Here is a 25029-nt window from a genome sequence, read left to right on the forward strand (position 1 = left end):
AGGACTAAGAACTAGCGAAGCAGAAACACAGCCGTCAGAGTGTCGAAATATCTTAGGTTGAGGACATCGTAACCAGAGGACTCTCTGTATCCAGATCTGTGAATGTCTCTTTATATTTAACTTTTTCTGAGCATCACCCCAGGTTTTCCTCAACCAAAACTGTCTGAGTAAACAATAAACAGTGTACTGTAGATTGTGTAAAAATGAACATTTATGTACAGATTCAGTACACCTGATCAGAGAATTGTCAATTTCATTGAAATTGGAAGCAATCGTATATGTAACGTGTTGCTATTTTGTTTGTTTGTTTTTCTGTTTCAGCTCATGCTCTTGTGTGTGGGAGCAGACTGTCGGGAAGAAACTGTGGTTCAAGAGGGTCCACCTCAACTCGGTATGTTTTTTTTTTGTACTTTTTTGGTTTTAAACATTGGTGTTTGTTGGGGCTATTCATTAAATGCCAGTCCAAATTAATGCGAAAAAAATGTCAAGGAAAAATCAAGTGCTTCCTTGGTTATGAAAGAGTTTTTTTCTTACATGCCGCTAGTTTATCAATTACCGCTGTGTACCCAGAAGTTGTCATTATTATGATCAAAATTTATACTAAGAGTACTTCATCGACATAAATTTTAACCGTTAAAGTCAAAATTTATGTCAAAATATTTCATATAAAAGAAAGTGAAATACTGTAATGAATCGGGTTGCTTATAATCTTCAGGTTGCTACTGGGGAGAGGGTGAGTTGTGTGGAAGTGTTGGCGGGAGCACGAAGACTGCTGTTTTGTTTTCGTCTTTGTTGGCGTCAGCTACAGCGTATAGTAGTCGTGTTCCATGCTTTTTTTTTTTTAATTTAAAAAAATAAAATAAAATAAGATGCTGTACCCACCATTGCTGATGAGAAGCGGACGAAGAAGAAGGAGGGGAGGGGGTCAGGCTATTGCTGAGGAACCATGTGCACCGACTTTTGACAACTTAAGGTCTTGGTGAACACAAAATTGCTTTTGACAACAAGCTAGCATTGTGCAACAAAGGTGTTTTCACGCAACGGTTTAACTCCGTTCTGAACGTAGCATAAATCTTCACTGATGTTTGTCAGTGTCTCGCTTCCTTTCTCTTGATCTTTTCTTTTCTTTTCTTTTCTTTTGGCTGGACCTAGAAGACCCAGTTTTCTTCTTTGAGGACATAATATGTGAAAAAAAGGAGGCAAAGATACTCACAAACACAGACAGGCACTATGCACTAGCTAAGCAGAAACACTGATGCTGGGGACTAAATGGTGGGCGAGGCGCAACGTAAAGTCTTAACGTCGTAGGTTGAGGACATTGTAACCTGAGGACTCCCTGTATGCCAAAGATATTGACAAACAAAAATACGGGATCCTTTTTATTCATTTGGTTAGCAGCATTATCATTAGCAGTCAATAATTATTAGCAGTCAATAAAAATGTATGATTCTCACAGGGCCCCGGTCTAAAACACCACAGAGTCTTGTTGTGGTAGATTTAGGCTAGGTTTCGCCTCATTTATTTATTTTTTTATAGTTTAAGAATAGGCATATTGTTTGTCAAACACCTGACAAATCATGTTTATTAGATTAGATGGAGCCAGTTGGGCTACTTCTAGTTTGTACAAACATTTTACTGAACGATGAGCAGTACACACAACTTGGTCCTAGGTTTGGGCATGGAGGAGTTTTCTTGCTTTAATATGGATTACAATTCAAATACATTAAAAAGAACAATAGATGTAATAGTTTACAAATTTAGCTCATCACCTTCTCCATTCTATCAAAAGGGTGTGTTCGGAGATGCACTTCACTGTTAAGGATGAAGTGTGTTTGGGGGTTACAGTATTTGCAAACTCTCATCCTTTTCTGCCAACTTTACAACCTAACTGCGACCCATGCTGTACTAATACTAAAATCCCATAGGTTCTGGTCATCTTGCTCATCCTGTACAATACCAGTTAGCTTGAAGGATCATAGGGAAGGTGACGTATTAACAAAGTTATGCTTATATCCAACATCTTTCATCTAGTATAAGGAAGATTTGAACTTTGCAGGTTTTATGGTCGGACATTCCCCTTCTGTGTCACAAGGTTGTACGTAGTTGTTTGTCCCTAGATACACATATCCTCTTTTGAGTTACTGAGAAGGCAGGAAGACAAACTTCATGTTTTTTTTTTTTTTTTTTTTTTTTAATACCTGTCATCAGAAGAGCACAGAGGTCGGGCTATCAAATGACTGCAGTAGTTAATGAATGTCACCTCAAAGACACCGCGCTTTGAGGCGCAAACAGACAAAAAGTTGTAAACCAGAAGCATTCGACTTCCATATAACGCAAACTCAAACAAAAGAATGGTGCCTGTGCCATTTTGGAATCCGAGCTGTGGACCATCCTAGCAAAAGAATTATGCCTCAAAAAATTTGACCTGTTTAACTCCAGTAGTGTGTTAAGAGTTCCTTTTGTTTAACACCCCCATCATTTCAGAGATTTACCTTGGAAGAAAATTATCAAAGATCAAATTAACTAAACACATTATAAAATTAAAGATTTTCCAGTAATGTTTTATGTATGAATTATTCACCCTAACAGATCTATTTCTTCGACAGGTTTTGCTCATGAAACTGGTGGCCAAAAGACTGAAAAGCAATTTTTAATGCTGGGAAAGATGGTCATGCAGCAGAGTTATGTCTGTGCGCTGATAGCAATGATGGTAATGTAATAAATGCATGAAGTACATACTATATACCATATAAATTCAAGGATTTTGTGGTATGAACATTGAGACCAAGATAAATAATTTCCAAACATTTTCTGCCATTCATCTTGTTTTTGGAATCGTTTAATATTGCCTCCACAAGGTCCAGTTAATGAATAAAAGCCCCTAAACCAAAATGGTACCCAGGGATAAGAAATTGTTAGACCCAGGTCAAGACCTGTTAGGCTAGGTCAATTCTGTGCATCACTCTTTGCGTAACGTTGGCTGGGCCCTTGGCCCAAGAAAGGCCTAAGTACCGTGAAATGACAGTTATTGTTTCTTTTGGCCCAGGTCTGGCCAACACAGTGTATGCCAAGTGTTGACTGGGGCCCGTGGACCAATGTTGGCCCTACTTTTAAAGTGATATGATTGAGTGCACATTGTTCTTTAGCTTCCACACTGTTATCTAGGTTCTTGAAAAATCCGAAAGATTTCAGATTATTTTACAAATATTGTCTAATGAACACAGATCACAAAACAAACGCATACACGCCTACACTTGGTCTTCTTTCTCCCATCATCCCCATCTGCTGCCAGTTGGACCCACCTTTTAATCGCTGCCTCCGAACCGCTTCAGATGGACCCAGGGTGATGGGATTATTTCTCATTGCATCTTTGATAGGGAGATATGACAAAACAATGGAATGGATAGTTAGTCCCTTATACATATTCATAATCTACAGCTCCTTTTTTTATCTAATACCCAAAAATGTTACCTACTAACAACAACTTCTCTTATCCTTGATGCAGTGAGGGCCAGCTTCCTGTTAACACCCCTCCAGATCAGGTCAGTGTTATGGCAAGGGAGTTTCTGATAAGCCTCCTTGTTATCCTCCAGGTGGTGTCTCTGATACCAATCAAGCCAAGATAGTTTACTTAAATCAGATTGTAATATGAAACCACATCTTCATCAAGACAATTTTGTCAAGATTTATCTCGATTTAGTCAAGTCTTTTCTGGGAGACTGCCTTTCCATGTGTACACAGAAATGTAAGATACAGTTATGTAATAAAATGTCCTCACCAGTTTTTTGTGGTTGCCTTTAAGTTTTCCTCACAGCAAGGAGAGCAGGCACGTTTTGGTATGGCAAGCCTTCCAGGCCCCACTGCTGGTGTCTTTGATTTAAAATCTTTATTTGCTGGTCCAACACCAGTTCAAGTGTTGTTAGGACCTCTTTTAAGATGGCTTGGAAAAATAAAACGAAGCAGACCGTTGAGGGATTTATGGACTTCCTAAGAGAAAATTGAAAAGGCCAGAGAATACACTTTCAATGTGTTGGGTTCCATGCTGAGGAAATCTCTTGGCTTGGGCAAATTAAGCTCTCTACACCCTCGGTAGGTGAGGGGAATGCCATGGAGTTCAGATGGTGAAATATAAGAGGGGACGAATAAGAGGGTTCCTTCAAGACCTACTCCAAGCCAATTGCTGCACGGCTGTACGGAATCCTGCTTTTCCCACTGTAAATTGTCTAGGGCTGACTTAGAGTACAGGTTACCAAACAAATTGCTGCATTCCAGCATCGGCCCATATATAAACAGCAGGTTCAGTTCAGCAGAGGAGCTTCAAACAGTGGCAAGTGTTTGCGTGGTGACTTTTGTTTAACATGAGCCTAAATGTGACAGTTTAATTTAGAACACAGCCACTTCCCCACTTACAAATACGTGAGCATGCAAAGTCATTCAACCACATTATTTTTTTCAGTCGATTATATTTACTTCTCCAAAAGCTTCAGTCTTATTCTTTTCAATTAAGTTGTCCAGATTGTGGGTTCTCATAATTACAGAAAAAGGTTTTGAAATTATTTATCATGGTCTAATTTTTCTCATTCCAAAAACCTGGCATTTGAATAGGGTGTCAAGACATTATGTACACAACATTTAATTATCGTATTGGTAACATTTAGAATATATGTTTATTTCCTAGATTCTAAATGTCATGCGTTTATGTACATTATATTGTTTTTAATGTTTTTTTCTAGATTCTCAGAAAAGCACTAGTCAAAGAGGATATGCAGAGATCAGTCGATCTCAGTCAAATGATTGCACATGACAAATATAACATTGAATCTTTCATGTATTTTGATATTAAAGTCATCTTTTTTTTTTCCATGCTGTTCAGGTTTGGAGCATCACATACCACAGCTGGCTGACATTTGTGCTACTATTGTGGGCTTGTCTTCTCTGGATTCTGCGCGCTAGGTCAAACACTATGCTATACATTACACACATTTTTTGCATTACATCCATCCATCCATCCATCCATCCATCCATCCATCCATCCATCCATCCATCCATCCATCCATCCGTCTTGGCAATTTTCATTAACAAAGAATTGACCAGTCAAAACCTATCTGGCTGCACAATAAAATATCCAGTTGACTTCCAAAATAAAATAAAGTAAATAGGTTGAACTGTTGAACTTCACGTAATAATAATAATATTAATAATATTCCCAAGTCTTTTGCTTTCACAAGTCAGTCAATATGGATGATGAAAAAAATAATTTTAAATGTCCAAAGCCATTCAATTACTTATGTCTTCACAAATCCTATTTCTTGAAAATTCTAACAACCAATAGAAAAAAATATTTAAATTTGAATTGATGAAATATTTCCCCTCAGTCTTTTAAAATGATTGTTAAGGACTTGTCTTTATCTGTTTTGTAGACGACATGCAGCCATGCTGTGCTCTCCGTTTATCCTGATCTATGGTCTGGCGCTGTGTTGTCTGCAGTATGTATGGGCCATGGAGCTTGTGACTGAACTGCCTACCATCATAGGAAACATGAGTCTGAGACAGCTTGGGTTGGATAAAGCCCAGTACCCCTGCCTGAGACTGGGAGCTATGGTATTGTAATAAACAAAAACATTTAAAGATTTGCTCATAGATTTTCTTCTGTGATGAAGGGTAAATTAGAAATATTTATCATAAATTACAGGACTGTTGAGGCTGCTCAAGTTTTTCATCACAACTGAATGGAATATTAATAAGGGAGTTTCCATTCAAATGTCATTGTTGAGTAACAGGTGGTTTTCTGCTAGTTTTTTTTTTACAACTTTCATTTGTGTTACAAGAGAATTATACCACTCGTGGTTTGTAGATGTGTCCAATCTGGTGCATAAATAGCTGTCTTACCACATCAAAATCTTGTACTGTTCTCACTAAGCCCTCTTGCAATACCAGATGAAGTGTTGATGAAAGGTGAAACTTTTTGTAAAACAACCAGAACAGTTCAGTTGTGATCGTTTCAAAGCTTTGAGAATAGAATTACCTGGATGAATGAGAATATTCACAGTTTGCTTGTTATTATTTTCTGTAACGAAACTGAATGTTTTATTTGTCATTGCTTCCTGTTTTTTTCCCCTCTCTCTTTAGCTCCTGTTCACTTCGACCTTCTGGCTTTTAGTGCGCCAGTCAGTCCAAGAAATCTTCAGCAAGAGGAGGAAAAGGGCTACACCACTAGAAGAAGACAATACAGCAGGTTATTTTTAATACACAAATTTTGTATTTTTCGCCTGCTTATTCCAGGTCAGGTCGCGGGGGCAGCAGCTTCAGTAGCGAAGCTCAGACATCCCTCTACCCAGCCACTTTGTCCAGCTTTCCAGGAGGATACCGAGGCACTTCCAGGCCTGCCAAGAGACAGTGTGTCCTGGGTCGACAACAAGTCCAGGAGACATCCTAATTAGATGCCCAAGCCACCTCATCTTACTCCTTTCAATGCGGACAAGTAGCGGCTCTATTCTGAACCCCTCTCCGAGCTTCTCACCCTATCTCTAAGGGAGAGCTCGGAAACCCTGCGGAGAAACTCATTTCTGCAGCTTGTATCTGGGATCTTGTTCTTTAGGTCACGACCCACAGCTCATGACCATAGATGAGAGTAGGAACGTAGTTCGACCGTTTAATAGAGCGCTTCACCTTTTGGCTCTGTTCCTTCTTTACCATGACGAACCGATACAGAGTCTGAATCACTGCATACGCTGCACCGACCTACCTGTCGATCTCCTGCTCTGTTCTTCCCTCACTCGTGAACAAGACACCAAGACACTTGAACTCCTCCACTCGGGAAACGACCTCATCCCTAATCCGGAGAGGGCATTCCACCTTTTTTCGACTAAGGATTATGGTCTCAGATTTGGAGGTGCTGATTCTCATCTCGACCAATTAAGCCACGGATATAACGGCAAACAATTTATTAAAAAAATAATGCAATAAATGACGTTTGTGTGCTAGCTCGTAAGGGCGAACTTTTGTAGTGGTGGCATGGCAAGGTTGGCAACAGAAAGGTTGCACAAGTTTTGTTTGAATTACAATCGCAATACTGTATATACAATGCAAAACAACAGATCATGAAATGCAGCTAAGTGGCCAACAGCCACATGTTTGCTATTTTTTGCGCAAAGGAAGTAATTGAGCTCCGTGCAACGAGATGGTTAAAAAAACAAATACAATAAAAAAAAAAAAAAACTTTGTTGTAGGAGAATGACAACTGTGTTTTGGCCATTCAAATGAAGGTAGTGATGATTATTCTGAGTGGGCGTGTTTATCTCTGCCCTGTGGTCTCGAGTTGGCCAACATGGAACCATGGTCCCAAGCATACTACTCATAACTTGGCAGTAGAAATTTTCCTAAATGTACACATTACTATCTCTTGAACATTTCCCACTGGCACGACACCAGGCCTTATGATCGTGACTGAAGGTCATCGTAGAAATTCCCCCGACTTGAACAGCGTCCTATCCCATGATCATGGCTTAGGACACTGGTCGAGCAATTTCCTCTGTGACGCAAATGTTTTTTAATGCCAATACAGTCCATGTTGCCCGTAGGTCTGTTGTACTTCCTCATACCCAGTGCGAGTCAACTTTCCACTAAGCAAACCAGTTTCTCCTCCTTTCAGATAGACTAATAGCAGTTTAAAGAAATGGAATTAAGTCTTTAAATTGGGCCACAAAACACTCCAAAACCTGGTCTAAATGCCACTTTGCCTAGACTTAGTCAGTGTACAAAAATAAGGCCCTTTGTGTCTTAACCTTCCGCGAACCCCTCAGACTTACGCACCAAAATTTTAGGGTGTGATCGAACCAAGGTTAAAAGCCACTAGCCCAAATCCACCATATCCAAATTACACAGCCATCCCCTCACCATCGAGAACTCCACTGTTTCACCCTCCCCCCAAGTCAAGAGTCTAGGGGTCATCCTGGACAGTACACTCTCTTTTCATTCAAACATCACTAACATTACCACGATTGCCCACTTCGACCTACGCACCATCAACCGCCTCCGCCCCTCCCTCACCCCCCATTCTTCTGCCATCCTGGTTCATAGTCTTTTCACTTCCCGCCTGGATTACTGCAACTCCTTCCTCTTTGGCCCCCCTCAAAAGATCCTCAATAAACTCCAAAAGGGCCATAATTCAGCCACTTGCATCATAACCCTTACCCCATTCAGCCACCACATCACTCCAGTTCTCCATCAGCTCCATTGGCTCCCGGTCCACTTTTGCATCCATTTGAAAGTTCTCCTCCTCACATTCAAGGCCATCCACAATGTCAGGGAAGCTCAAATTTGAACTCCAAGACAAGTGTTACCTCGATAGCTCGATTAGAGAAATGAATACGACCCCAACCATGAATTGCTTTGCTTCGAAGGCTTTACAAACAACAGCTCTCGGATACAAAATGATGTGATCCAGCCAGGAGCTGTGATCACCCAGAAGTACAAAGAAGTACAATAGAGGCTGGACATTTATACTGTTGAAAGGGTGGTGCCGAAGCCCACTGTGAAACGAAACTTACTAAGAAACGAAACTCATCATCTCACAAACCTGGGTATTTTTCCATACAAAAACATCTTTGAGCTGAGATCTTGAACACCGGCTCTGGCTAGAACGATGATAAGAAACCACAGTCCTCCCTTGTATTCATTCAGGGCATATTGAAAAACATAACAGTCCATATTTGGGCATACTGTGATACAGCTTACAATCCAATGGGAAGGCACAGTCAAACAGATTAAGATAACTATGACGCTCTATGCTACAATGTTTTCGTGCAAGCATAACAAAAGCATACAAAATATAATGTATAATGATTGTGTTTTAAGCATGAATAAAATTCTCTCACACACAACCTTGCCCCTTCATACCTGTCAGACCGCCACCATACTACAACTCCCTCCTGTGCCCTCAGGTCTTCCACCTCCATACACCTGTCTGTCCCTCTTGCTTGCCTCAGCACCATGGGGAGCAGAGCATTCAGTCGCTCTGCTACCCAGTTTTGGAATTCACTGCCACTCGACTTCAGGAACACCGACTCACTCCCACTTTTCCAATCCAAATCTTAACTCACCTGTTTAGACTCGCCTATCCCTAATAATCCCTGATTTCTTTGTGTTCTTGTTCTCTAATAATTATTTTTATGTATTATTATTTTTATTGTTTTAAACGTTCTATACTTAACTATTCTTGCTGTTTTTAGTCTTTAATTTGTTTGGTATTTTTAAATGACCCTGAGTGCCAGAAAGGCACCTTCAAATAAAATGTATTATTATTAGTCTAATCTATGTTTTGTTTTGTTGTATACTTTACTGTCGAGTTTCCATATTGTTTTAACTTGAATGACAGCACAAGCATGCTTTTATTTTTCATCGTCCAAAATATATAAAAATCTTTTGAATTTTTTCTAATGTTGAAAATATGTCACAAAGAATGCACAGACTTTTTTTGTCTTTTATAATATTTAACTCCCTGTTTTGTTTTTCAATCTGTCACTAGACGAGATGGATTCCAAAAATGATTATGTGCTTAAGCTCCTGGGAGGCATTGTGCTGAGTTTTTATGCCAAATATTGGATCTACGTGTGTGGTGGCATGTTCCTGATTGTCTCATTTATTGGAAAACTGGTTGGGTACAAGATCATCTACATGCTGCTATTTCTGCTCTGCCTCTGTATATATCAGGTTGGAATATCAAAACTGTTTCCTATTTTTTTTAATGTGTCACAATTAAACGACTGAGACATTTTATAAGAAAAAGTTTTCATTACGTCTTTTTTGTTTCCAATTTTTAAACAGTAAATTTGATCTTAATGTAAGGAAATTGTATTCCTGTAAAATACTAGCCTATGTGTGTGTAGATTCTCAGTCAAACATTTCCTTGAGTCAAATTTTGTGATGACCGATATGACTGGAAATCTGCAGTTTTCAGTCATATTTTAAGGATGAGTCTTTAAAGTCTTGTGGTCAGTGTATAGTAGTGGCCACAGCAGGTATTTTTCTTCAATCAGTGGTATTTTTGACAGCATGTGATGACAAAAAATTTTGGGGAGGTCTCACACATTTTGACAAAAGCTTCATAGAATAAAAAATAGGAAATTGTCAAAAGAGTATAAATAATTATATCCGCAAAAGTTTAAAATGTTTTTTAACAGGTTATCATTGAATCATGATTCACCTCAATTTTGGGCTTTTTAAAGGTATACTACCCCGTCTGGAGGCGTCTTTTGAAGCTATTCTGGTGGCTTGTTGTGGCCTACACTATGTTGGTGCTGATAGCCATCTACACATATCAGTTCGAAGACTTCCCTGATTATTGGAGGAATTTTACTGGACTCTCCAAACAACAGTATGGTCTTGTCTGACACTATCTCTTGTCTTATCTTTATACTATTTTTGCTTAAGATCAATGAATGAATACATACTTTACAACATGGTCTAACAAAATCCATTGTGCCCTAAGGCTTGCAGCGATTGGCCTGGAGACGTTTGCCCTCTCAGAGCTCTTCACCAGTATTCTTATCCCTGGATTCTTCCTGTTGGCCTGTATTCTGCAGCTACACTATTTTCACAAACCCTTCATGAGAATCACTGATCCTGAACACGCTCCACCGATTCACCGGTAACCCCACTTGTTAATGACTTCCTATTTAATACTAACAGCTATGATGCATGCCTCATCTTTAGTAAGGTGATTCTTGTAATGTCTAGTGTGAATCGTATCTTGTTTGGGTTATGGTCCGAATTTGCTATATAAGAGTAATTACAGTAAAGGTATAAAACGATCCTTTATGATGATTTTTAAACATAGACACAATTTTCTCACGCCGCGGGTCACCTGGGACTCCATCTGGAGCCAAGCCCGGTCGAGCTTGTGCCCATGGAGCCCTGCCAGGTCGAGCCCGAAGAGGCAACAAGAGTTCCCCTTGCCATGGGTTCACTACTTGTAGGAGAGGACTGTGAGCAGGTGTAGGCTTACACTAATAAAATGTCAACGCCACTGGAGGTTATAATAAGCTCTTTAATTACACAGTTGTCAGAAAAGAGCACGTGTGTCAATCCACATGTTCATTGACGACAGCTGTAAGCTAATTGGTCGTATCATATGATAAACACTTCTTGTTATAAACAAGTTCATTGAACCTTGGCACATAGACTTGCTTGGCATTACCAATTTAGGTTAAGTGTTCTAGGCATAAACTTTGACATTACTAAGGAAGGAGGGTCTACGGCAGGGGTCATGAATTAAAAATCCTCTGGGTCCGAAATTTAAAAATTACAACAATCTCGGGTGCGGAAATATTTTTAATGCTTCTTTTTTTCCAAAAAATACAAACGTATCTTTACGTGGCCATGCTGATAATTACAACATTCAAAATTGTAAATAATCTATACAAGGTGCATAAAACTAAAAAGTGCTTTAATTGAATCATTAAATAGCAACATAAGAGCATGTTCAAGACTTTTTTTTTTTAAATTGTGGATGCTGACAGGGGGGCTTGCTTTATTTTTTGACAGACATCTTCTTATTGCTTTCCATGAAGCAAAGTTTCAGCAACTGCACTCATACAATCTTTGACAATCGGTGCGTCACTGAAAGACTTTTTGTTTTGACCCAATATCCACGTTATTCTGAGGGAGCATTCATTTGCGCGTTGCTGTGCAATGAATGAATGAACCATGAGCATTGAGGTGCGATCATATTGAGTCCTTAATTCCGCTATTTTTTTGAGAACGGATGGCAGAGTTCATAGGGAAACTGCGAAAAAGCTGCATGCTTCGTCTCATAGTGCCTTTTCAAATTGCTGCCCTTTACAAGCGCTCTGAACAGATGAGCCATAGCGGTCTTGTGCTGCCGCCAGGTAAAATGAACAAAAATGTGTTGGTCCACTCCTCCTTAAACACTCTGTTTTCTGCATCAATCTTGCGCAGTTTTGAGCACGCCATTTGCTGTACCTTTTTCGCCTCTTCCTCCAATTTCATTCGGCTCAGTATTTGGCTGTCATTCCGCAGAGTCTGGAAAGCAAGTGTGAGGGGCCGTTTACATGGTGACTCGCTGAGAATACGAAAAATTTCAAATTTGCATTTGCGTCTCCATTTGAACAACGTCGCAATTCCGCATGAAAACGATGTCGTATGAATGCCAGGCCCTAGGGAGCAGTGCAGATTTACAGGGTGACAGAGAATGATGCACTTTGACCCCACCAAGCTCCCTCAGCCCGGAAAAAAATATGCCCGCCCACTCGAAGCAATGGCATTTTTGTTTTGTTCAAAAAGGCACAAAAAATTAAACATTCAACATATTTAATTTAAAAATATTATTAAAACAGTAAATTAAAGCCGACATTCCGCCATATTTGCTGCTTTTAATGTTTAGCAGCACCGCTGCGCACGCCCAATGTGACGTGTGAGAGTGCTGACGTTAACGTCGCGGTCTCGCGCCGCGGGAGCCTTTAATATGCATGCCAAGGAAGCCCCCCTCAATTCCCGGCAATCGGATTCTTCCACTTTGGAGGGAAGATTCAGAATTTTTCGTTTTCGCCTTCCGTCTTCGCCGACACAATATGCACGCGAAGCAAGTCCGCTACTCAGTCATTGCGTCTTTGTGTCGCAGAGTCGATATGTAAACTGCCCCTGAGACATGCTGTTCTAAAAATAACTTTCAAATGCTTCACTCCCATTGGCTGGCCCACGCGCATCACCGCTAAGGTTTTTGTTTGTTGCCCACCTCCGTTTTGCAGACCCGCAGACAAAAATGATTTTTGTTGTTGCAACGTGTATTAGTCGCGATAGCTTGAGATCCGGTCCAGACGGCTCGGGGGTCTGGAACCGGACCAAGGTCCGCGGTTCCGTGACCTCTAGTCTACGGCGTATGCTCAGTTGTTGTACCCTATAGATTTCAGTGAAGTTTTGGAGCCTTCTCAATCCATCTTTAGATATGTTTGAGTGCTTTGTGATGTTCGTAATCCTCTTCACATTAGGAAGGGTTACAGAAGTTACATAGAACCTCACACCATGCAAAAGAAGATTGGCCACAGCACATTCATGTTGGATGACGGTAAAATGTGGAACGCTGCTCGTCATGCTGCATTCCCTGACACTGTTTAGATAACAGATAAAGAGAGAATTGAACATGTGGTTGGACCCCCCATCAAGACTAAAAGAAGAATCTCAAGCCGGTTTGGCTACACGACAACATGTCTTAAATTGTTTAGGTGGAACTGTTTGAATTGTTCTTGTTTTTCATTTATAAGCACTGCACTTAAAATATCACACAGAAAAGCTGTCATTTCTCACTTCTTGTTGTTACTCCTTGCAGTCTGGTCACACTGCTGTTATTTAGGCTGTACTCCAATTTCCTCTAATATCTCCAGAAACATGCATGGTAGGCTGATTAAACACTCTGCGTGAGTGCGACTGGTTGGCAACTGATTTAGGGTGTACCCCGCCTACTGCCCATAGTTAGTTGGGATAGGTTCCAACACCCCCATTATCCTTGTGAGGATAAGTGGCTTGGAAGATAAATGATTGAGCATTCTGCAGTGTGCTTTTGCAGACCCATTATACAGAACAACCAATCCTTGAAGTGAAGCAACATTTACAAATGTTCTTAATTTTAGACAATTTATCTCATGTGGATTGATACTTTTGGATTGATATTTTTAGAGATACATTTGAATCCTTTCTTTACTCTAAAGAGGTTTATATATAAACAACCCAGGTAGCAAAATTTTTTAGGACCAGTATTGGGCAAATTCTGTGCATCAGTGTTGGCTGAGTGTTGGCAAAAATGGCCCACTTACTGAAAAATGGCTTTCTCTGATTCTGTAGGCCCAGGTCTGGCGCACACAGAGTATGCTGAGTGTTGGCTGGGGACCACGGGCCAGTGCTGATCCTATAGTTTAAAATTTATATGAGTGTTGGCTAGGCCCCTGGGCCAGTGCTGGCCCTCATGTTGTTCTTAATGTTGTGCTGGGACAATTGACCTATGTGATTAGGGGAACACACAGGAGTTTGATGGACTGTATTGAACAACAATAGAGCAAACTTCAAACAGTGAAGTGTGTTGTTTAGGGGTGTGACAAAATATCGAAATGGTGATATATCGTGATACTTTGTATCCCAAAATGTTATCAATGTGCTCCTGTCAAGAATCGAGATATCATTTTATAAAGGTGTCAATGTTTGAAAAAAAAAAAAAGAACAATCAAGTTGCTACCAAAATCTTCCACCATAATAGTGTCTCAGTTAACTCTAAGGCTGCCAGTGACGGTGCTCGACGCCCAATCCATTTAGACTGGGAACGTTCGTTCATTCAAAACCTGAGCATTCAGTCATTCGGTCTGATTTTCAGGGCATTTGCAGGTCACTTGCTGTTTATTTTAGAGCATTTACAGGTCATTTCCTGTTGAGTTTGAGTCACTGCCTATGCATTTGGGTGATTCCCAGGTCACTTCCTGTTCTGTAACTCAAAATAAACAGGAAGTGACCCATAAAATACCCCAAAATCATCAGGAAGAAACTGAAAATCAATGACCTTAAATGGCTCAAAATTACCTGCCACTGACGGCCATAGACGTTCAATCCGTTTGAAGTGGGAGGGATGGCAGCGAATGAACGAATGATGCTGCCACCCTCCCAGTTCAAATGGATTGGACCTCTACTAGTGATAAACTCATTCCAATTCACAGCAGAAGCTTGTTTTTCTGTTTATTAGTTCTTTGTAGAATATCCTACAATGTTTTCCTGACCAATGTATCGATAATCGTTGTATCGCCATGTCGTCAGATCATCGTTATCGTGAGCTTTGTATCGCAAATCGTATCGTATCGTGAGGTACCAAGAGGTTCCCACTCCTAGTGTTGTTTATGTTCTTTGTTGCTATTTTTTTCCCCTTTAGTTATTTTTACTCTTTTCATCTGCTTTCATGGAAAATGCTTCAATGTTCCTTAGTAGTGTGATGTTTGTTATGTGTGTAAATTAAAAACAATAAAAGCGTTTAAAGTAAGCAAGTGTCCATCAACAAGTCTTGAGGTTATGAACATGGGGATTATTGTAAGCAGGTGTAATTTAAGTGTTAATTACAATTCTGCATGATCAATGGTTGGTTACCATACTGGTGGCAAACAGTGCATCTGTAATTGTATCCCTCCTTTAATACTTAAAAAAATCTTCTGCCTCCAGGAAAAGGAGCTGTGAGCCGACTGGTTCTGCTAATGTCAGAATGACCTCTGACTCGGAAGAAGTGTTAACTAATCTTGTTGATGAACAAGATGACAAAGGTATAATGAACAGTTTTTGTTCAATATTTCATTATGGCAAAATACAAAAAAAATGTTAAATTTAAAATATTTTAAGGTGTGTTTTTTTATTAAAATGCTTTGCATTATTTGAATTAATTGAAATATCCATAAACTAACTCGTCTTCACTCACTGCCTGCCATTGACAACGACATACGCCCAATTCATTTAAACTGGAAGGATAGTCTGGCGATCATTCATTCTTGTGCAGGCATTGGATTGAGGAGCAATTTACCTGAATGATGCCAAATTGCAGCCAAGGCAGTCATTATTTTCACTACATGCCTTTTCGAGGGTGAAAAAAATGCTTCTATTGTAGTAGCTGTATGTTGATGTATGCAGCTCTCAATCCATTTCTCAAGCTGCCACAAATCCCATTTTTATTCCTTGATTTGTATCAGATTGTGTCAGACCAGTTTGCTTCATATTTTTTTAATATTATTATTTCTCTTAATGTTAGACCCTTGTTTTGTTTCTAAACAATGTCTTATGCAGAGGTGGGGTAGTAGGGCGTTACATTTACTCCGTTACATTTAGTTGAGTAACTTTTTTGAGGAAAATGTACTTCTAAGAGTAGTTTTACTAAGCTAGACTTTTTCTTACTTGAATAGATATGTGAAGAAACACTACTCTTACTCCGCTACTTTGGGCTACACTAGTCGTTAAATTTTTTCTCTTTATTCTACATATTAGATTTTACTTCTTTTTTTTTTTTTTGCCAGAGACACCAACAGTGGCTCAACCAGTCACATGACTCTATTATACGCATCAAGACTCAAGCTTGCCATTCAACGATCACGCCGGCATGTGGTTAATGACATGGCGTCTTTAAAGCACTGTAAAAAATTATTGTATTTGACATAGAGCGCCGTCATCAACATGACTCAAAAGCGCAGATTTTAATCTCTCCCAGTTTTTTTTGTTTTTTTTTTGTTTTTTTTTTTTGTTTTTGACCACCGAAAACCGAACCTATGATGCTTTTAGTTTCATAATAGGAAATATGTTTTCTCCACTAGAGGGCACTCATGCTCTATGGATGAATAATGCTTAATTTCTGTAGATTTTTTTTTCTCTTGCCAGAATTCAATGTTTTTTTGTTGTTGTATTTCTTTGGCTTAATATGGTTATGTAATATTTTTTCAGTCCAGTATAATAATAACAGTTCATATTGATAACTTTATGCTGAGAAAAAAGCACTGTTTAAAAAAAAAAAAAAATCAAAGATCTAAAGCAGTTAATCACAATGTTACTCACTACTTGAGTCTTCTTTTCACCAAATACTGTTTACTTGTACTTGAGTACATTTTTTATTACTACTTTTACTTTTACATGAGTAATATTATTTTGAAGTAACGCTACTCTTACTCGAGTAAAATTTTCGTCTACTCTACCCACCTCAGGTCTTACGATAGAATATTTCGATATCCTGTTTCAATCACTACTAGCATTACCTTATACTGTATTTTGCAGCTTCCAGTAGTCTAACGAAAAACTTTCTCACAGGTGTTTTTATCATCATTCTTAACTTCTAGTTTTTCATGACCTGTTTCCCTTTCTTTTCAGCGGAGCATATGCCTACTAAGTGGGGTCTGGTGATTGACAGGCTTCTGGTTCTGTTCAAAAAGTTCTCAGACATTCTCCAAAAAGCTCAAGCCTTTCTCTGGACTCTTCTAGAGATTCACATTATTAAGATGGTGGCGTTCTACTCTGTGTGGGTTGCACTTGAAGAGGTAAATATAGAAAACTAGACCATGCAGAACAAGCATTGTTCTATTTAACACATCCGCCACAGTAAAATAAAATCAGTTAGAATTGTATCCTTGTTCCACTGCTGGAGGATATAGCAACCTGCAGCTCCATGCGGCTCTTGGAACCCATCGATGGAGCTCAGTTTTATATTAAATAAATCCATATTTGATCAAAAAATCTTTATGGTGCTTGCATGACTGAAGAAAGAAATTTAACTTCCCTTTAGTAGGCAGATAAAGTCAGGCTCACTGTTTTGTGCATTTGTTAACACTCACGCTGGTCATGAATTGGCCAACGATGTACAGTCATGGTTGTCACTTTGAAGTTGTACATAGAAGTCTTTGCGCCATTCACAGGCCCAAAGACTTTTGGGTACACGTTTTAAGTTGCAACCGTGACTTTACATAGTTGTTGAATTTATGAGTGTTCTGTGAGTAAAAGTGTGTAAAATGTGAGCACTTATTCTGCTTACTGAAAGGAGCCTAAATTTCTTTTGTTAAGTCAAATAAGCATCACATAATATATATAAAGAGAGAGCGAGTCGAGCTTATGCAATCATTTCAAATGTCAATATACGCACGTGGCTCCTAGTGTTGTCTTTTCTGTGGAAACTGGTTTATAAGCCAAGTAATGAAAAGAAGATTCAGATGCAAATTTCTTTACAAAACGCAATTGGAAATAAACTAAACTTATGTTATTGTGTGCTGTAGCCCTCTGTGTTTAACCTGGTCCTGGTGGTGTTATGGTCTTTGGCAATGCCTTTCAACCGCTTCAGACCAATGGCTTCCAGTCTGTCAACAATCTGGGTGTGTGTCATCATCATGTGTAAAATGCTGTACCAACTCAGTGTTGTGGACCCAATGGAGTACTCCAACAACTGCACCTTGGTAAGACTTGCATTATTTCATCTACAGTGCGTGTGTGTGAGCATATGTATTTTTTCTAATACTGAAGAGATTTTAAAGACAGTTTTGAAAATAATTCATTCCTCAGAGCAAAAAATATGTTTTCCCCTTGAAATTAATTCAATTCAATTCAATTTATTTGTATAGCCCTCAATCACAACAGATGTCTAAAAGGACTTTACAGAGGCAATATGATACACAATTAGAAATGAAACAACAAAGATGAATAGATACAGTTCAAGTCCTGGGTATCCCCTATCCTTAAGACCCTCCATGCCGGCAAGGAAAAACTCCAAAAACTCAAGAGTCAATTGGGAGAGAAGTGAGAAACCTCGGGGAGTACCACAGTCAGGAGAGATCCACTCCCAGGACGGCTAGACAGGAACCCCAGAACTTACTTTTACTTTAATTACTGTATAAAAATACTTTACGGATATAAGATAACTCAAAATCAAAAGTTGAAAAGGACAGCAGGCCTATTTCTGTTGTTTGGACACCAAAAATTTGAACCCTGGCCCACTATATCATGAATATTTATATTTAAATGTGTCCTGAGTTTGGTGTCGGGAAATCCCGTAATGGATGTGATGCTTCATGTCAAATGTCGCAATGTCCATTATGGAGATCACTAGGATAAACACAATGACAGACAAAACCATTTTGAGTAATCGGCAAATAAAACTAGATGAAATTAGTAGGGATGTCCCCAATCCGATCACGCAATCGGTAATCGGATCAAGCCATTTTTCAGTGGATCAGATTCAAGTGAAAAGGATCAGGTTTTTAATTTTTAAAAAAAAAAGGGCTGAAAAGTAACAAAATAATCCAGAAATATAATGGAATTGCCAAAAGAAACAAAACTATATACTCTTTATACTCCGCGACACTCCCGGAAAAAGCAGAAGATAGAATACTGTTAACAGTACAGCACTGTAACCCCAGTAGTACAGCAGGCACTTCTGCGGTGCGACAGTGTAGCCACCGCGTCAACACAGTGAAACGAGGCCGTTAAAGTCTATCAGTCAATGCACGCCAGTCGCAGTGCGGCCATGTTTTAGACACGTCCTAGAAGCGACTCAACGCGTCGCATGTGAAAAGAACGGCACAGTTTATGATTTGACGCGAGACGTCACCCTCCTGCATCAATTACTAGATATGATCAGGTAGACCGGAAGTCGCTTGTGTAAAAATACGGTGGATCCGTTCGGTATTCAAAATTATATGCAATTTTAACCTTTACTTTTTGAGTCTATCAGATCTCTTGACGCTGTGGGTAGATCGGCTCACTGTTTACTTGTTGTTGTTGATTTACTGCTTTCTTCTCTGCTATAAAAATAACCAACATGGCAGGACAGTAGCAACTCTGCTTTTAATCTCGGCACATTTTTTCGGTATCGGATCAGGACTCAATATCGTCAATTCCTAAAATCTTGTGACGTGGACTCGGGTGCATAAATTTGCGATTGGGACCTTCCTAGAAATTAGTTTGAATTTGCGTCGACAAAAACGAGACTAAGACGAACTCATTTTGAAATGACTAAAATATGACTAAGTATGTTTGTCCAAAAGAGTAAGACAAAAATTAGAAGGGCTAGCTAAAACGACACTGGTTAGTATGCTAGTGCAGGGGTCTCCAACCTATTCCACAAAGGCTCACTCTGGGTGTAGGATTTCCTTCCAACCAAACAGGATGACTACACTTTTTCACCAATCTGGTGTTTTACAAGTGCAATCAGTTGATTACAGTCAGGTGCTTCTTGTTTTAGGAGAAACCTCATTGGTTCAATTATCTGTGCTGGATCGGCAGGTACAAAAACCACGACCCACAGCGGGTCTTTGAGGACCGGGTTGGAGACCACTGTACTAGTGGATAACAGGTTACTATGTTAAACTAAGTAGTATTTACTGGTGTTGGACGCTTTTATCTTCTGTAAATATTGTAAATGCCATAAAATATTTTTAAATTGCAGCACATCAGTGTCATTCTGTGTTTAAAACATTTTGTCTTTTTTATATGCACCATTTACATGGTGTTTTTCCTAAATGGGTTGCGAACAAAAAAGTTCTCTATTAAAGAACTGTGATTTGTATTTTTGCATTTATTTGTTTTCGTGCAAATTTAGTTTAAAGCATACATGTTTTGTAATTTGTAAGAGGGATGGATGCATTGAACAAATAGAAGGACTGTGAACAAATAATAAACACCTTCTCCAAGTGGTTAGCACGTCCGCCTCACAGCTCTGAGATCAAAGGTTCAATCCCGGGCTCCGGCCTTTCTGTGCGAAGTTTGCGTCTGAGTTTTAGTAGTTTCAGAGGACTTAATAATCTTTTTCTATGATGTTTCTGTGCACCAGGTGGCACGATTCATCCCAGATGGTTTAATGGTATATGTTGATGTACAGCTGCTGATTGTCTTGCTTAACCATTTCTTTCTCTTTTCCTAAAAAGCCGCTTCTAAATGAAACCAATCTTTCACAAAGTGAAATAATGAATTCATCCTTGTATATGGCACCAGTGGATCCAGCCAAATGGTTTGGCATCAGAAAGGAAGCTTCCGTGCTGGACTATAACAAGGTACAGTATATTTTGCGTAAAATTCTCTTGGACATCAGCAACTACCGGGCAGGCTACATCTCATATGGCTCTTGTATTCTGTCAAATGTCTGTGAAAATCACCTAAAAATCAACACGAACATGTTGTTTAAAGAAATTACTACACACTACACAGTATGTCCTGTCTTCTATTGGATAGAGATTTTACTAGCAAAATAATACTCGGGCTGACAAAATAACTATAGAAGGTTTTTTGTCATATCCAGAGGTGGGTAGAGTAGCCAAAAATTGTGTTACGTAAAATTGATATTACTCAAGTAAAAGTAAAAGTACTCATCCTAAAAATGTACTCAAGCAGGGTATCCACAGGGTCTTAAAAAGTCAACAACAAAAAAAAGGTCTTGAATCGAAAAATGTAAATTTAAAGCCCTAAAATACCTAAAATTCTCCTAAAATCTCTTGAAACGGTCCCAAATACAATTTGAAAAGGTTTTAAAAATCTATTGATCGATTTTTTGAGGATCTTATAACGTAACTACAAAGCGGAACTACCTGTGCTGGCTGGTCAGAATTAATCAAACTCCTCTGAATGCTCTGCCATCATAGCCCCCTGCATCTGTTTTGCGTGTGTGTGTTTGCCGCACGCGCTGTTCCGGTTTGTGTGTGAAAACACCGGCTCTGATTGGCTTACCATGACACATCACTCTAACCCTCAGCCAATCACAATCACTTCCATCGCATCTATCCAGGTGGTGCATTCAGGTAGCCTCGTCCCCCTACTCCTCCCGTCACCCTCAAAGCGTCTGCTGTCCTCAAGATGGAAGCAGCATTCTTGCTGGCTGACAGTGGGGGATGGAAACGAGGCTAGCATTCAGGTGTAGCAAAAACAGAAACATTAGCAAGCTTTGGAAAGTATTCTCTAATTGAATGAGCAGGGACAAACAGCCTGGAGTCATAAAAAGTACGTGCTGTAATATTCTGATACAGAATTATCCGAGGCACCCTAAAGTGCACACGGTCCCAATATTGTTTTGCTCACATGCTGCGGGAGTGAGTTAGAGACACGGCCTGCCGAGAGCCATACGTTTGTGTTAATGTTGAAGTTATATGTGCTGCCGAGAGCCGTACGTTTGTGTTAATGTTGAAGTTATATGTGCTATTGAAGAAACAGAGTGCCAGCACGTCCTGTGTGGTATATCTTTGCTAAGAAAAAGCACAAAACAAAACACGTGCGCTATTCTCAAACCTGAACGCAAGTCTTGGATGACAAATAAACAGAGCAGAGTAGACTCGCTACGGCTGGTAGTTTCTTCAATTTATTCAGAGTAAGTAACGCACTGCTTTTGACAGTCAGTAACGGTAACGGCGGGGGAAAAAATTTGTTAGATTACCCCGTTACTGAAAAAAATAACGCCGTTACATAACGGCGTTATTCCCAACACTGGAAATGGGTCTCAAATTGTATTCATTATTGTCGTAAATAAGTGTTAAAAAGTCTTAAATTTGGCTTGTTGAACCCTGCAGAAACCCTGTCAAGTACAAGTAAAGAATTTGATGAAGAAGTTGATGAAGAGTGTTCAAGTAATGAGTAACCGCTTACAATTTTTCCTTCTTTTGCAGAACCATTTAGTACTGCTGCTATTATTGGTGTTTGAGGTCACAGTGTACCGTCACCAGGCACATCACTACCGTCAGCTGCAACGATCTCCATCAAACATACCTACGCTGTTCCCAAAAGTCACTAGGAAAACATTAGACGAAGGACTGATACCTTGCTTTAAGTACCTGCTCAATTACACTTTCTACAAATTTGGATTAGAGGTATTTTGCCTGTTGACTTGTACATACAGTAATGGCTTTGACTAAGAGATTGCTATTGCAAAGACTACTTTTATTGTGCAAGCTGTATTTAACTAAAACTTTGGGAGTTTGAAATAATATGAAAGTCTTTAAATGACCATGTTCATCTAAAGAATATCTTATTTTATATTTTAAGATCTGCTTCCTAATGACAGTGAATGTAATCGGCCAACGGATGAACTTCTTGGTTATAATCCATGGTTGTTGGCTGGTAGCCATCTTGGTGAGGCGACGTCGGGCAGCTATTGCAAGGATATGGCCAAAGTACTGTCTCTTTCTGGCCATATTCACGGTCTATCAATATACACTGTGCGTGGGTATACCACCTGCTCTATGTAAAGGTGAGCCTCTACGATTTTGATTACATCTATTATTAGCCTCTTTTCCATTACAGAAACCCTTGGCAGCTCATAGGACGGTTTAAAATGGGCTAGCACCGCTTAACTTTCATGTTTCTATGCTAAACGAACTGCGTACACTGCTGGCCAAAAGTATTGGCACCCCTGCAATTCTGTCAGATAATGCTCAATTTCGCCCATAAAATGATTGCAATTACAAATGCTTTGGTAGTAATATCCTTCTTTATTTTGCTTGCAATAAAAAAACACAACAGAGAAAAAAAATTAAATCATTATCATTTTACTCTAAACCCCAAAAATGACAAAAGTATTGGCACCCTCAGCCTAATACTTGGTAGCACAACCTTTAGACAAAATAACTGCGAACAACCGCTTCCGGTAACCATCAGTGAGTTTTTTACAATGCTCTGCTGGACTTTTAGACCACTTTATTTGGCCAACTGCTCCAGGTCTCCGAGATTTGAAGGCTGCCTTTTCCAAACTGCCATTTTCAGATCTCTCCACAGGTGTTCTATGACAGGGTTCCCCAACCTTTTTTGCACCACGGACCGGTGTTATTTGGGTCTTTTTTTCATGGACTGGTGTTCTGACAAATTTTGCAACCCATCAAAAATTGCAACAATGCAGTTCTGCGCATGCGCGTAACGTTAAACATGGCCGCAAAAGCAGCGATTCCAAAGCAAACACTACAAACTTTCTTTAAAGAAAGAAATATTACCTTATGTTCGATCATGGAAGGACATGTAGGAAGGACTGTACACCGCTCTCTCACCATTAACGACTTCGCCTTGTTGTTATGCATTAATTAAGAAGCCCGCCTCACAAAGATACGATGTTGGAAATTGGAGCAAGGTTTTTAATGCTCTCGTAGCGATGTCAGGATATTCCGGAATGACTTTGATCTAGAACCTCGGTAGAGTTGGTGTCTCAAATGTACGTTTAAGGTCGCCGTCATTTGAGATCTCTACAAGCTGATCCTCCTGTTGCACAGACATGCTCGAATCACTCGGTTTATTCACAATCGGGTCACGAATCCACTCCCTCGCAGTTCGTGGGTCTTCGAGGTTGTAGGCTCATCTTCTGGCTCGTTAGGTGCCCTTTTCGCCGTAAAAAATATCTCCAAAGACGTCTGTTTTTCAGTCATCTTCGCTTGTGTGGGGGCAAATTATTTCCGGGAACAAATGTGCAGCCCCGGCGGCCTAGGAATACGTTACTATTGAGGACAAGCGCACATAGATATATTATATACACAAAACAAGATGTACTGCTAGCAGTCCAATCAATGGATTTCAATGACGACATTCTAATCTATCCTGTAGTATTATATCTAGAGTAGACAGGGATATTGGTGTGTTAAGCGGGGGCACAGGGTTAATTCAGCCAGAAATCGGTCATTAATAAATTATTATTTCTGTGCGGCCCGGCAGATGGGGACCCCTGTTCTATGGGATTCAGGTCTGGACTCATTGCTGGCCACTTAAAAGTCTCCAACGCTATGTCTCAAACCATTTTCTACTGCTTTTTGAAGTGTGTTTTGGGCTCTGAGGGAGACCCAGCTTTCTCACACTGGGCCACACAGTCAAGCAGTCCAGTGTCAAATGCAGCAAAGCAACCCCAAAACATCAGGGAACCTCGGCCATGTTTGATTGTGGGGACCGTGTTCTTTTGTTTGAAGGCCTGTTTTTTTCCCCTATAAACTATATGTTGATTCCTTCTCCCAAAAAGCTCAACTTTTGTCTCATCTAACCAGAGAACATTCTTCCAAAACGTTTTTGGCTTTCTCTGGTAAGTTTTGGCAAACTCCAACCTGGCTTTTGTATGTCTCTGGGTCAGAAGTGGGGTCTTGCTGGGTATCCTACATTAGAGTCCCTTTTCATTCAGGCGCCGACGGATAGTACGGGTTAACACTGTTGCACCCTTGAACTGCAGGACAGCTTGAACTTGTTTGGATGTTAGTCGAGGTTCTTTATCCAGCATCCGCACAATCTTTCGTTGAAATCTCTCGTCAATTTTTCCTTTCAGTCCACATTTAGGGTTGTTAGCCACAGTGCCATGGGCTTTATACTTATTGATGACACTGCGCATGGTAGATACAGGAACATTCAGGTCTTTGGAGATGGACTTGTAGCCTTGAAGTCTTGAGACAGTTCCTTGGTCTTCTTTCTTTTCTCCATGCTCAATGTGGTACACAGAAGGACACAGGAAAGAGGTTGAGTCAACTTTAATCCATTTTAACTGGGTGCAAGTGTGATTTAGTTATTGCCACCATATGTTAT

At 39.8% G+C, this 25029-nt stretch overlaps 2 protein-coding genes across 5 annotated transcripts in view; one reads left to right on the forward strand and one right to left on the reverse strand.

Moving 5' to 3' along the window:
• Positions 1 to 25029, forward strand: part of piezo1 (piezo type mechanosensitive ion channel component 1 (Er blood group)) — a 92408-nt gene that overhangs the window by 15246 nt on the left and 52133 nt on the right. For all 3 annotated transcript variants that reach the window (XM_057847405.1, XM_057847406.1, XM_057847407.1), the window contains 14 exons: positions 322 to 391; positions 2607 to 2710; positions 4874 to 4953; positions 5421 to 5601; positions 6130 to 6235; positions 9527 to 9711; positions 10227 to 10375; positions 10490 to 10648; positions 15211 to 15308; positions 16891 to 17057; positions 17787 to 17963; positions 20430 to 20555; positions 22155 to 22355; positions 22531 to 22735. In XM_057847405.1, the coding sequence (XP_057703388.1) occupies positions 322 to 391; positions 2607 to 2710; positions 4874 to 4953; positions 5421 to 5601; positions 6130 to 6235; positions 9527 to 9711; positions 10227 to 10375; positions 10490 to 10648; positions 15211 to 15308; positions 16891 to 17057; positions 17787 to 17963; positions 20430 to 20555; positions 22155 to 22355; positions 22531 to 22735 (2008 nt within the window). The remainder of the gene's footprint in view (positions 1 to 321; positions 392 to 2606; positions 2711 to 4873; positions 4954 to 5420; positions 5602 to 6129; positions 6236 to 9526; positions 9712 to 10226; positions 10376 to 10489; positions 10649 to 15210; positions 15309 to 16890; positions 17058 to 17786; positions 17964 to 20429; positions 20556 to 22154; positions 22356 to 22530; positions 22736 to 25029) is intronic.
• The window catches only part of ddx51 (DEAD (Asp-Glu-Ala-Asp) box polypeptide 51), a 99948-nt gene continuing 78880 nt past the window's right edge, over positions 3962 to 25029 (reverse strand). For both annotated transcript variants that reach the window (XM_057847420.1, XM_057847421.1), the window contains exon 17: positions 3962 to 3987. In XM_057847420.1, coding sequence (XP_057703403.1) covers positions 3977 to 3987 — 11 coding nt within the window. In that variant the 3' untranslated portion in view covers positions 3962 to 3976. The remainder of the gene's footprint in view (positions 3988 to 25029) is intronic.

The sequence above is a fragment of the Corythoichthys intestinalis genome, chromosome 10 (assembly GCF_030265065.1).
Source record: "Corythoichthys intestinalis isolate RoL2023-P3 chromosome 10, ASM3026506v1, whole genome shotgun sequence".
Lineage (NCBI taxonomy): Eukaryota > Metazoa > Chordata > Actinopteri > Syngnathiformes > Syngnathidae > Corythoichthys > Corythoichthys intestinalis.